The sequence below is a fragment of the Neophocaena asiaeorientalis genome, unplaced genomic scaffold (assembly GCF_003031525.2).
Source record: "Neophocaena asiaeorientalis asiaeorientalis breed wild unplaced genomic scaffold, Neophocaena_asiaeorientalis_V1.1 scaffold1097, whole genome shotgun sequence".
Classification (NCBI taxonomy): Eukaryota; Metazoa; Chordata; class Mammalia; order Artiodactyla; family Phocoenidae; genus Neophocaena; species Neophocaena asiaeorientalis.
The window spans coordinates 315437-327766 of NW_020174697.1; the positions used below are offsets into that span (position 1 = coordinate 315437).

Consider the following 12330-nt stretch of genomic DNA (forward strand, 5'->3'; position numbering starts at 1 on the left):
TATATTATTTTTAATTGTATTTATTTTATTTTTGTCTGCGTTGGGTCTTCATTGCTGCACGTGGGCTTCCTCTAGTTGCAGCAAGCAGGGGGCTACTCTTAATTGCGGTGCACGAGCTTCTCATTGCGGTGGCTTCTCTTGCAGCGGAGCATAGGCCCTCGGCATGCAGGCTTCAGTAGTTGTGGCTCGCAGGCTCTAGAGTGCAGGCTCAGTAGTTGTGGTGCACAACTTAGTTGAGGGCTTAGTTGCTCTGCGGCATGTGGGATCTTCCTGGACCAGGGCTCGAACCCGTGTCTCTCCTGCATTGGCAGGCAGATTCTTAACCACTGCACCACCAGGGAAGCCCCATTCATTTTTTAAAAAAATATTGTGTTCCCATTATTAGTTGAGGTGCTTGCTCTCTCCTGCTTGACCTACCTCGATAGCCTTTTAACGATTCCCTTCACCTCTATTTCTCTAGCCTTCTCTTTTCCCTCTTCAGGGCTGTCAGACTGATCTTTCTGTAATACAGTTTTGGGGCCTATCGCTTCCTTGCTTAAAGTTAGGCATGCGGCTCCCCCATGCCTGCTGAATACGATCCAAATTGCTTTACCTGTCATTCAAGGTCCAGCAAAGTCTGACTTCAACACACCTTTTTAGGTTTATTTCCTACTATTTTTCTCATTATACCCTCCTGCTCCCCACGAACCAGATGACTAACTCTTCCCTAATCTCACCTTGTGATTTACCTTCTCTGCAACTTTGTTTATTTCTGTCCCGTCCCACTTGTAATGTCCCCACCCCATTTCTGCCATTTTAACTCCTGTGAATCTTTCAAGGGCTAGTTAGGTTACATCACCATTGTGAAAAAGTCCCCTGACAGCCCCAGTTGAAAGCCATCTCTCTTTCCTTTGAACCCCTGGTCTTTTGTTTGTTTGTTTTAACCATTTATTGAGAACTCATATTGGTGAATTACAGTAGTGCCAGGCCATAAATTCTGGGAATCCTTACCCCAATTCAGTTGTAAACCCGAGTCAGGGACCGTGTCTTTCCCCTCACTGTAGCCTCACTTTTCATACCCGCCCTACCCCTCAAAGACATTTAGCTCAATGCCTTGCACTGGTAGGTAGTCAATGCCCGAAGAAAACCTTTTGGAGGGCTTGGTTTGACAGGTTAGTATATAAAAACTCTCCTGGTTTTACTCATCATATCATGTGGCACATATTCATAGGAGGGAAAATAGAGAAGTCTGTCAGACAAGCAGAGTCTCTCTTTGTTAATAAGTAGTTCTAAATTTTAAAAAAGGTTATGCTCCAGAATTTAGTTAAATTAGATGTTTGGCACTCGGAATTAACTTCCACATTAAGAAGTGTTATAATTACAATACTATGAATATTGTATACTTTTTAAAGCACTGTTACTCTGATTATTTTTATTTCATTCTATATATGGTATTTAAAAGTCTAGGTAAACCTATAAGAGCATGTTTAATTCATAATGTATCTAATAATACTAAAAACCCTACCCAGCATATATAACAGTCATTTGGGACAAATACATTCAGCATTACTACTTGGAGTATCAGGGAACACATATTTCCCTACCTCCAACCTCCTGCACATCTGTGAAGGTAAGATCAGGATTTTTCCTTTTACTCTCAGACCGAGACGTGGGATTTATATCCAAGTTCTTGGCAGCCCATGGCGGGGTTGGAAGTTGCTGGGGGGTGCAGGGAACTTTGAGAGACCAGGCCTGCTGCTGGCATACTGTGTCACCACTGCCCCACACCCCCTGTGTTTTAGACTGCTTCCGTGTCCCTGTGAGGTAAGTGTTATTATCCCTGTTACGGAGATGAAGAAACTGGGGCTCTATGAAGTTTACTAACTTGCCTGCAGTCTGTACAAAATAATAAGAGGTAGCATGAAGATTTGTACCCAGGACTGTCTGACACCCATGCCTGTACTCTTTCCACTAACCCTGCTGCCTTATAACTGTCTTTAGCCTGCTGGGAGTAGAATACATTCTCCAAGCTTTCCCCTGCCTCTCTGTCTAAGAAGCAGTCAGTTTATCCTTTTCAAGTTATCTAAGGGAGCATAGTGGTAATGACTGTGGAGTCAGTCAGACCTGAGTTCTAATCCTGATTCTGCCAGTTAATACCTAATAGTGTGACTGTGGGCAAATGATTTAATCTCCCAGAGCCTCAGTTTCCTCATCTGTAAAACGGGAATAATAGCTACTTTGTGCATATGTGCAGACTAAATGACATTGTATAAGAGCCCATTGCAGTTACTGCTACATGGCAGATGCCTCCTAAGTGGTGGCAGTAGTTACTGTCGCTGTTGTCATTGTTACATTGTAATAATAGCACAAAAGACAGAGGCGATTAAAAAAGTACCTTTTTCCCTCTCGCCTGCTTCTCTTTTTTCTCTTATACTCTATAGGAAAACCCAGTAGGGGATAATGATGGATCTTATGGTCCACAAAGGTCTGAAATGAAATGAATTTGCATTTCAGAGGGACTTCCATATTTGAGGACTTTAGGGGCCCTTGAGGAGGGGAGAGGGTACCGGGCGATGGAAAGGAGTGTGAGATACTGCTTGGGAGGCTAGCTATGGTGGTGAGAGGCATGGCAGTGGAGAGGAGAGAAACTTACCATCTCCTGAATGGCCGCTGTCGGGCTCACAGCCAAATTCTTCCACTGAAGTGGCGTCAGGGTGAGCGAGGTGCCACACAGCATAGCGGCAGGGCCTGCCTCCAGGCAGCACAGGAAAAGGAAATATCAGTGGGTGTCTGGCTGGCTCAGCTGGCAGCTGCCAAAAGACACAAAAGTCTAGGACTGGACATGTATGTTTCTTGACCGATAGTCTCAATATACTGCACAAAATTTGAATACGCATGATAGAGAACTTTGCATATGAGAATGCGTTCCATTTTCAACAATCATGATTTATTTGAAGAATTTAAAATGTATCTAGTGAGGTAGTGCATTCTAATAATACTGATCTGTTTCTAATTCTGTAAATTAATTCTAATCATTTTCTATCTGTCAATGACTTTCTTTTCCTGCTCTGCTCTCAGGAAGAAGACAGCTTCCTAGAAAAGGTAATGCAATCCATTGGCGGTTATGTGTTTCCCTGTGCTTGATTAACATTTAGCCATGGTCCCTGGAATTTATCCCGAGGCTTTCCCATATCAGACACCTCTGACTCCATGAGAATCCCCCAAAGTCCTGCCAGCTGTCTTTAAGTGTGTCTGAAGTACAGGACAGATATTTATTTTACTGCACCAGTCAAGTCATTGAGACCCAGTACATAAAAGCAATAGGACTCAAGGTTTCAGATTTGTATTTTTGAAATAAGAAGTAACTAAAGAGCTGTCTTGAGGTATGTGAAAGCTTGTGAGATGGAGGAGGGTACCGTTTGCCATTTTCCATTTCCAATGATAGTAAAAGCAGAAATGAATTTCTGTTGCATTAAGCGTGATTTGGGGGAAGTGATAATAGTGATTAATTACTGAAAGAATACACAGGTACGATCAAGAAACAGATCATAGACTAGAATCCTAGAGGTGAATGAGATCATAAGGGATCGTCTGGTAGAGCTGCCTGCCTTCAGACAGGGTAAGGTGTCTTCTCCATTTCTAATAGACAACCAAGGCCCAAGAAGGTTAAAAACCTCGCTGAAGTTATACTGCTCCTGACGTCAGGGGTATGGGGCAGAGGGAACTAGAACCTGGGTCTTCTGAATACCCAGTGAAGGAACCGAGTGAACGCTCCTTCTGCGGTGCTTTGCCACCTCCCCATCTTCAAGCTGGAGGGTGCCTGGCTCCACACAGGGCCATCCGGTAGAGAAACGTGGGCTTGAAAAACATTCTTAAAGTACTTTCACACAGTGTCTAATGTGACCTCCCCATCTGGTGGAGTTTAATGCAGTTTGTTGGTGGAGATGGTGTACTGTTTTTGTGCTTCAGTTAATAGCACTAACGTTACAGAGTGTGAGCTTACCAGGCACTAAATGTGTCCCATTGAAAGAAGAAGACAAAGCATGCCTGGTTTCCCTTTGAAAATTAGAGTTCAGGATAATTTGTGGACTTTTTGAAAAAAGTATTGTTTCTTGTGCATAATCTTTCTCGAGACTTCAGAGATACAAGTATGACATTTCATATTATCACACATGAATTTGAAAATGGATAATGGATGGTGTATATAACCTACTGGCATTTTATTAACCTTTTGAAACCACTAAGGATTGAGATGGCTCTGCTTCCCAGCCCTTCCCTGTTAATAGCAGGCCATGTGTCTTTTCATCTTGAACAGTGCCTTGTGTTGCCTTAATGCCTTAGTACAGGAAGAGTGCTAATTGGATGTCAGATTTTTTTTAAAATACATGAATCAGTGCTGAATAATTTATATATGGTAACTTTGAAGGTGTCTGCTAAGGAATCTGTACGTGTGTTGCACTTGGTCCAGAAAATGAGCAGAGTGCATTATGGACAGTGTTTTGGCTCAGATATCATCTAGATGCCTGGATTTAATACTTGCAACTGGAAAGAAGTTAGTGGGTGAGCCACTGATAGAAGGTCTGGCAACTGTAGGAAACGTGAATATCAAATGATAGATTCCCAGGGAAAGAAAGAAAGGAAGCGAAACGAATGTGAAGAAGATAGATTTTAAATGATAACCAACTGTCATGCTGCCTTCTCTTCCTTATTCCCTTAGAAAGGCGCACAGTGGCTTTAAAAGGTCACCAGTGTGTATTGAAGAACAGAACGTCAAGAAGAACCCTCTGCTCTGTTCTAGTGCACACACTATCTGGAAGTAATGAAATGCTTCTCTTCTTTCCCTTAAAGTGACATGGCTAAATAAGGGTTGTGGATCAAATTTACAGCATTTCCTAAATTTGAACATATATATGACCTTAAGCCGGAGGTGTAGAAGGGGGAAGATGCCAAAAGTTGGTCACCATTTTCTCCACTAGATTTTTTTATGAAGGCTGCCTTCAGATGCCTTTTAAGCTATTTCAGATATCTTTTCGGTATAATTTATATTTGACTATATAAACATAAGATAATTGAATTTATCCCCCATTTTCAAGTTCAGATTTAGTTACTGATCTAATTTAGGTCACTTCTGGGTTTTCCTCTGAGATTCTTTCAGGAGAATCTAACATAGGGTAGAAAGTTAGGTGAAAGGAGTCAAAGCCCCAAGAATTCTTTGCTGAGCTACTACTATAAAGAATAACTTCTGGACTCAGAGCCTAGACTTTTCATGGTATTTCTGGCTCTTGGTATGCTGTATTCAGTTTACTATTTTTGTATCTTAAGACTTTGAGTTTTAGTGCCTTAAGATTAGACCTTCTGGGCTTCCCTGGTGGCGCAGTGGTTGAGAGTCCGCCTGCCGATGCAGGGGACACGGGTTCGTGCCCCGGTCCGGGAAGATCCCACATGCCGCGTAGCGGCTGGGCCCGTGAGCCATGACCGCTGAGCCTGCGCGTCCGGAGCCTGTGCTCCGCAACGGGAGAGGCCGCAGCGGTGAGAGGCCCGCGTACTGCAAAAAAAAAAAAAATTAGACCTTCTATCAAGCCTGAAATATTCATATATGTAGGTCTAATGTGAATTGTCTTTCATTCCTGAGGACCAGAGAACGTCATTTAAATCAACAATGCAAGCTGTGATATTTGTGGTAAGACCTGAAAGAAGAATAAGTTAAAAGTCAACAACAACAACAACAAAAAGTCAACAAAAACCTAAGTAGATGCTGCTGTCTCAAAGCGCTCTGTTGACAGTTGTGTTGTAATGGTCCATGAGTCTCCGGTGGTGTGTGGGCTCTACCGTGACTGTATTGCTGGTTCTCAGTGTCACCCTTGAAAGGATTTACAGCACACAATGCATGCACGTGATAAACATAATAAACCCAAGTGGAATGCTTAACGGTTAAGTGAAGCATCTAGAAAAGGAGATCATTTAACTGTGGGAATCCGTATCAAGTGCCTGCTGGCCAGGAGTGTCCCAGTGAGAAAAAATGAAAAGTCTTAAGAGGTGAAGATCAGATCATACCCACATAAGCAGAATTTGAGGGAGATTGTTACACATAGAAATTTTCATTGAGACCCTTTTGATTCTCACCCCTTTTTATCTATTAGGAGAAATCCCTGCTGCAGATGGTTCCCTTGGATGAAGGTGCCAGTGAGAAACCTCTTAAGGTCCCCAAGGAGATCTGGCTCCTGGTAGATCACTTATTCAGACACGCCTGTCACCAGGTGAGTGAGAGTGGGCCTGCCCTGCAACTTTGGAAGGTGTGTGAGTCCAGTGGGAAATGATAATACCTCACGTCAGTATATACAGTGCTTTTAACTTTCCCAAGCCACCTCCACAGAGCAGCACCGTCATATCAGATTGCCTGGGCAGATGGAAGTGTCCCCGTTTACAGATGTGAGAGCTGAAGCATGCAAGCTAGGTGATTTACCTAAGACCACGGCATAAGAGTAATGGCGGAGCAGGGCCGAACTCCTCCCCTGTCTCCTGGCTACACATGCTTTCCCCTGGACTGCTGAGCACCTGAATCTGTAACGCCTGTTTTAGCTGTCATGGAAGCATTGCAGATTTCAAAGTCCAAAGCAAACTTCAAGCCCATTTCTTTAATTTGGTCCTCACTTTTCAATCCTATCTAAAATACCTGCCACCCCTAACCCATTCTTCCAAAAAAGAAAATGGGATTAAATTGAAAGATAATGTTGTCTTACCTATGGAAAAGTGAAGAACTTGAAGGCAGGGTTTGGTATGGACATGCCCTTTTACTCCTACCCTAGCATTCTGTGTATTGGTATTTGAATGTGGTTCCGTGTTTGGATTCTGCCTTCTACTTGTCAGGAGGCTAGAAGTGGGAACACCTGGTCTCCCCATGGAGTCCTCTAGTCCCCTGCCATATCAGGTACAGGCTGAAACCTCTGAAGATAATTTTCTAGTTTGAAATAAAATTTCAGACGGATTATAGAGATGATAAAGGGAAAAGGGGCCATTGTCACACCTTTTATATATTAGGAACATATTCGTGTTCCTAATCACGAATATGCACCTCACCCTGCCCTTTGCTTCCTGCTGCTCCCCTGATCCCTGCGTGATCGTCAGAACCTTAGTGCTGATCATTTTGCTGTGTTCCATTCATTGTGACCTCTTTGGTAGGAGGACCTGTTCCAAACCCCTGGAATGCAGGAGGAGTTACAGCAGATCATTGATTGTCTGGATACCAGCATTCCCAAGACAATCCGTATCCTTTTCGACAAAGGCTTGGGAAGCTGGATGTGTACTTGCCCAAACTCTTCTTCCCACCTACATTTGATTTTTTTTTCCATCTTTATTTTCTTTGTAGCTGTCTTTTATTATAAGGTAATCATTGACTATACAGTTAATTCCTCTCAGGAACTTTCGACCTCTCTCCTTATCAGACTCTTACTAAAAGGAATCAAGGGTTAGATAATGGCGACTTTTAATTAGCATGGGACATAGGACCCACAGCCATGGGGCTGTTCTGCTTTAAGCCAATGATCACTCCTGTCACCAGGACAGGGAGGAGGATGGGAAACGGTGGTGACTAGTTTCCAGTGTGAACTGTCATTCTACAGGCCACATTCCCTTGACTTTCAAGTTGGGCCAAACCTCCCAAGAGTCTTTGATCAATTCTGTAACAACTCAGCTGCAGCATACCTGGACCAATAAAATATCAAACCCCAATTAGGATAAGGGTGCTCTGAATAAGAGGAAGGAAACCATCCCTGAGGGAGCTTGAGGAAGGGGGAAAATCGGGTCTAAGTGTGGCCTTTTCCTTGGAGCCTCTTTCCCTTGACGGGAGCCAATCCAGCTGGCAGTAATCACTCAGTGGCTGAGGCGCTGCTCATTTTCCTGGAAGCCCTGCCAGAGCCTGTCATCTGTTATGAGCTCTATCAGCGATGCCTCGACTCCGCTCAGGATCCCCGGATCTGCCGACAGGTGAATTTTATTGCTCTGAGAGTGTGTTTGAGGCATGTTCCCCCACAGAGAAATCATTGATTTTTACCAAACCAGCTGGGCATCCAGCTATGGATAGGATGGGTCTGGATCTGTTGTTCATGGCAGGGCACCAGCATTGAGAGTTGGGACCCTTAAATTTTAGGTTGTGTTATTTCCTATTATATTTGCCACCCTTTTCCAGTTGACCTATTGAGTAGGGTGGATACCTCTACTCTGGGGTAAGATTAGTGAAACAGATCGTACATGGGATTCTGGATGACATGCCCAGGAAGGTGGGTGACACTTGTGAGCCTTTCTTTTTGTCTTCTTGGTGTTTGTTTTTAACCTTGAAATGATTTTGATGCACAATAGCTGAGAATACCTCTGAATCAGACTAGTGAGTATCGGGAGGTGCTGCCACCCATGCTCAATGGCATTGCAGAGAAAACCACAGCCACCTGCCTAGGGAGATGGGAAAAGACCAGGCTAACACCCGTCTGCTCCTGAGGCAGGGCGTGCATGCGAATGTGTGATAACTGCGTGACCTGCTTATTGAGTGGACAGGGGCCAAACAGGATGAGCATTCTGCCTCAGGAGTTATCATTTGACAGGTACTATATTGGTCATGAGTAAATAAAGGAGGAGTCCTGTAAGGGTTGGATTATAAACTACTTTTATGGCAGCTGTGAGCTCTTCTTACTCCCTTCTTCCACCTGTTATCCTCACTGCCCACCCCCTTTTTTAAAAAACAGGTGATTTCCCAGCTTCCAGGATGCCATAGAAATGTTTTTCGTTACTTGATGGCATTCCTTCGAGAACTGTTAAAATTCACTGAGTACAACAACGTCAGCGCCAACATGATCGGTAAGAGCACTTCCTAAGAATGGCCACACGGGGGCGTTGGTCAGGACGGTCGGTGTACGGTGCACACGTGTATCCCCTCCCTAGTGTCCAGGCCTGCGGCAGTCACTTCCTCCCACTGACCTCATCCCCTGGCCCCCCAGCCCCCATCCCTGAGGCTTCGCTTAGGTTGTGTCTGACCAAGGGTTTTCCCCTTTTCTTTCTCTTGCCCTCTAGCTACTCTCTTCACTAGCCTCCTCCTAAGGCCTCCACCCAACCTTATGGCAAGACAGACTCCAAGTGACCGCCAGCGTGCTACCCAGTTCCTTCTGAGTTTTCTGCTTGGGAGTGATGAAGACTAATAATAAACCTTTTCCTCTTACTACTCTACGAGATTCTAGAGGCGGAAGATCTTGGGCACCAAGTATTTCAGAATGATTTGAAAAGATATGCCACAGGAAGGGTCTGTTGCAGAATTTGGAGGCTGTTGGCATGAAAAAGTTCTGTTTCTAGTGCGAAAGGAAGCGAGTTTCCTAATCCCTCCCTTACCATACCCTACGCAGCAAGATACTTTTAGACTTATATTGCCAAGCCAAAGTTACCATATTTTGGTGTTTTTCTGTTCTCTCTTTGTAAGGCAAAGAAATCTGTATTTACACTCCTTTACCTGGGGATGTGTTTGTTGCCCTCCTGCCCAGCTGTCGTGATTGTCCTTAGCACCTGAGGCCTAAACTCTGAGATGTTCCCATTCTAGGCCTACAAGCACTACTTGCTGTAGCTCAGACTTGTCTGTAGTCCTTCGTCTAAAGCACTTTGGCCCCACCCCCTCCCCGTATCACCCCCTTTGCTCCCTACTCTGCTAATACTATCATGTCAAAAGAAGTCTGGGTGAAGCTTAGTGACTCCTTGGGTGTCTCCAAAAGTGAGTTAACCATCTCCATGTGGTTGTTACATGCATTTGTGCATCTCTACTACAATGGCATCTGTACATTTCTCTAACATTGGCCTATTATGGATCTGCAATGGGTGGAACCATATTCTCTTGTCTCAGACCACACTAAGTAGCAGAATGTTAGGGACTGTTAGAGATGACATCTCATTGATGTGAGAGAATCACAGTCAGAGTGGAAGCACTTTGAGTGTTTCAAGAGTGAGAATATTCATGCTCAACAGGTCCTGCTTCCTACCATCCATTTTGGTTCTTATTCAAATTTTACATGTGAACCAATCCAGGGTGTCTGTGGGGCCCATCCCCCACTTAGAAATCCACCTCCAGAGCAACACTTGTACCACAGTCAAAAAGAGAGGCTGCACCTCAAGTGGGCCTCTCTGTAGAAACTGCTCCTTCCCCCAGCAGGGGCATTGAGGATAACCCTTAGAACCCCCCTCTCCGGTCTTCTGAAGTACCAGGGGCAGATGTCACCCACTCCCTCATCAGGACTGATTCTGGGCTCTACAACCAGCTGCCCTTAGCTCCCAGTCACCTTCTCCAGTGCTGTGTAAAAGAGACTGTGCAGTAGGATGAACCAAGCACCTTCTCTCCCGCCCAAGACAACCTTCTGAGCTTGTCATTTACTCAAGCTCCTGCGGGGCAGCCCTTTTTTAAAAAAACTAATCTGTGTTGGTTGGCAAACCAGCCACCAGCCACTGACTGTAAAACTGCCTGATGCAGTTAGCTTCCTCCTGGTTTTCTTTCATTAAAACCACCCTGAGTTGACTCATTGTCACATGTTCACATGAAATCCCAGGAGCCTCATGTATAGGCTCTGTGTGTGGTCTTGGGCATTGACTCTTCTAGAGCATCAAAGGAGAGAGCTGCGGAAGCACCGCCATGAGTGGTTCTCCAATTCCCCCATGTCTTATGTGTTGAGTCCTTTGGGGGAAGAAAAGGTATGTATCCTGTGATATTCTGGCTAAAGCCTCTCCTGATTGGGAATTACAGAAGTAGGAGTCAAGTTATTGGTTGCCAAATAGCTGCAGATCTGTTAGGCCAGGGGCTGGGTGTTGAACTTAGTTAATGGCAGACTGAGCAGAAGAACAGTGTTGTCATCTCCACTAGTCCAGAAAGGGATCGCTGGAGAGGCAGATGATAGAAGCAGGGGCAGGGTCGTAACACAAAGGGAAATGCCTGTCCTAGACACATTTCCCAGTCTCCTGCCACCTGGGGCCTTCAGGTGGTCAGGGATGTGGTTAGTGGGGCTGTGTGCGGCATCCGGCTCACTCTCCAGAAGGCAGATGCGCTCAGTTGCTTTACTGCCTCAACCTTCCTTCCAGCTCTGGTCCTGGGATGTACACAGGGTTGAGGGTCTTAGACAATCTCTAGGGAGGGGGGACAAGAAATAGAGCAGACATAAGAAATCTGCTTCCCTGCTGTGCCTACTCCAGCCCCACCCTCTAACTCCTGAGTACCTCTCATGTACTATTTCCTAGCGCCTCTGAAGTAAGGAGTTTAGATCCAGCTGGTAGGGAAGGACTCTGAATCTATCGTTTTTAGGGAAGAAGCAGTTCAACCCCACGTGGTGATGTTGCTATTAGTCTCCCTTTCACTGTTTCCTGATTCTTATTCTGTAATTGTTTGTTGTATTTCCCCCAAATGTCTTGGTCACTAGGCAAAGCTGCTAGTGGGATTCTGTATTTCATGTCATCTTTTTTATTATAATTTATTGCAAATTTTTTTTCTGAATAAATATATGTTGTGTGAAAAACCAAAGTGTGATCTTAGGAAGAACTGAGGAGGGAGGCTTATGTCACTGGGTCCCACTTGACTGCGCTGCAGTCCCCACCGCTACGCCTGGACTGTCATTTCCTGTCTTACAGGGAAATATGGTAAGAATTCTCAGCATATTTGCCCTTGGAGAGGAGAAGAAGCCACATATTTTCAGAGGTTAATAAAGCAGTCACAGTGCTTTCAGAGGCCAGCCAAGGATTCTTGTTTTGACCCTAGGGATTCAGGCAACAAAATAACAGTTAGGAGAAAAGATGTTGATTCTTAATATGCCCATAAATGTCACACTGGGTCAGATCCATGATCGCGCCAGCCCCAGGAATCTGACAAACTTCGCTGTCCACATTTTGGGAGAACCCAGTTGGCCTTGGCAACATAGCCTCAGTAGTGTAGACATGCCTCCCAAAGAGCCCGTTTTCACGTAATTCATTTTGCAACTTTTGAAAAATCAGTTTTGAACTTATATTACCTCTTGGGGTGACAAAGTCCATAAATTTAATTGTGCTTTTTCTTTTTTGGCTCTAATCTGAACTCTGAGACTTTAAGAGGAGATCCCTAATTGGAGCATGGTGCTTATTGCCCTGCCACCGCCGATCTCCAGTATGGATTTGGGCGTTCTGATTCCTTTCCCTTCGAGACCGAAGAGGCCTCGCCTGGAGGCTGCTTGACAACCAGGGCCTCTTACAGCCCCTTTGACTGTGAACTTGACCCTGGTGCATGTGCTGATTCAGTGTCGTCATGAACGGTTTTTCTAGCCCCACCCGAAGCCTTGGCAGAAGAAGGTGTTTCCTTTTGCGAGTGAT

The 12330-nt window shown here is 44.8% G+C and overlaps 1 protein-coding gene across 1 annotated transcript in view; it reads left to right on the forward strand.

Moving 5' to 3' along the window:
* OCRL (OCRL inositol polyphosphate-5-phosphatase) overlaps positions 1–11492 on the forward strand; it is a 57481-nt gene extending 45989 nt beyond the window's left edge. Inside the window, exons 12-17 of the mRNA XM_024758959.1 lie at positions 3058–3081; positions 6120–6236; positions 7159–7243; positions 7835–7962; positions 8715–8826; positions 9040–11492. Of these exons, the coding sequence (XP_024614727.1) occupies positions 3058–3081; positions 6120–6236; positions 7159–7243; positions 7835–7962; positions 8715–8826; positions 9040–9164 (591 nt within the window). The 3' untranslated portion in view covers positions 9165–11492. The remainder of the gene's footprint in view (positions 1–3057; positions 3082–6119; positions 6237–7158; positions 7244–7834; positions 7963–8714; positions 8827–9039) is intronic.
* The last annotated feature ends 838 nt before the right edge of the window (positions 11493–12330 follow it).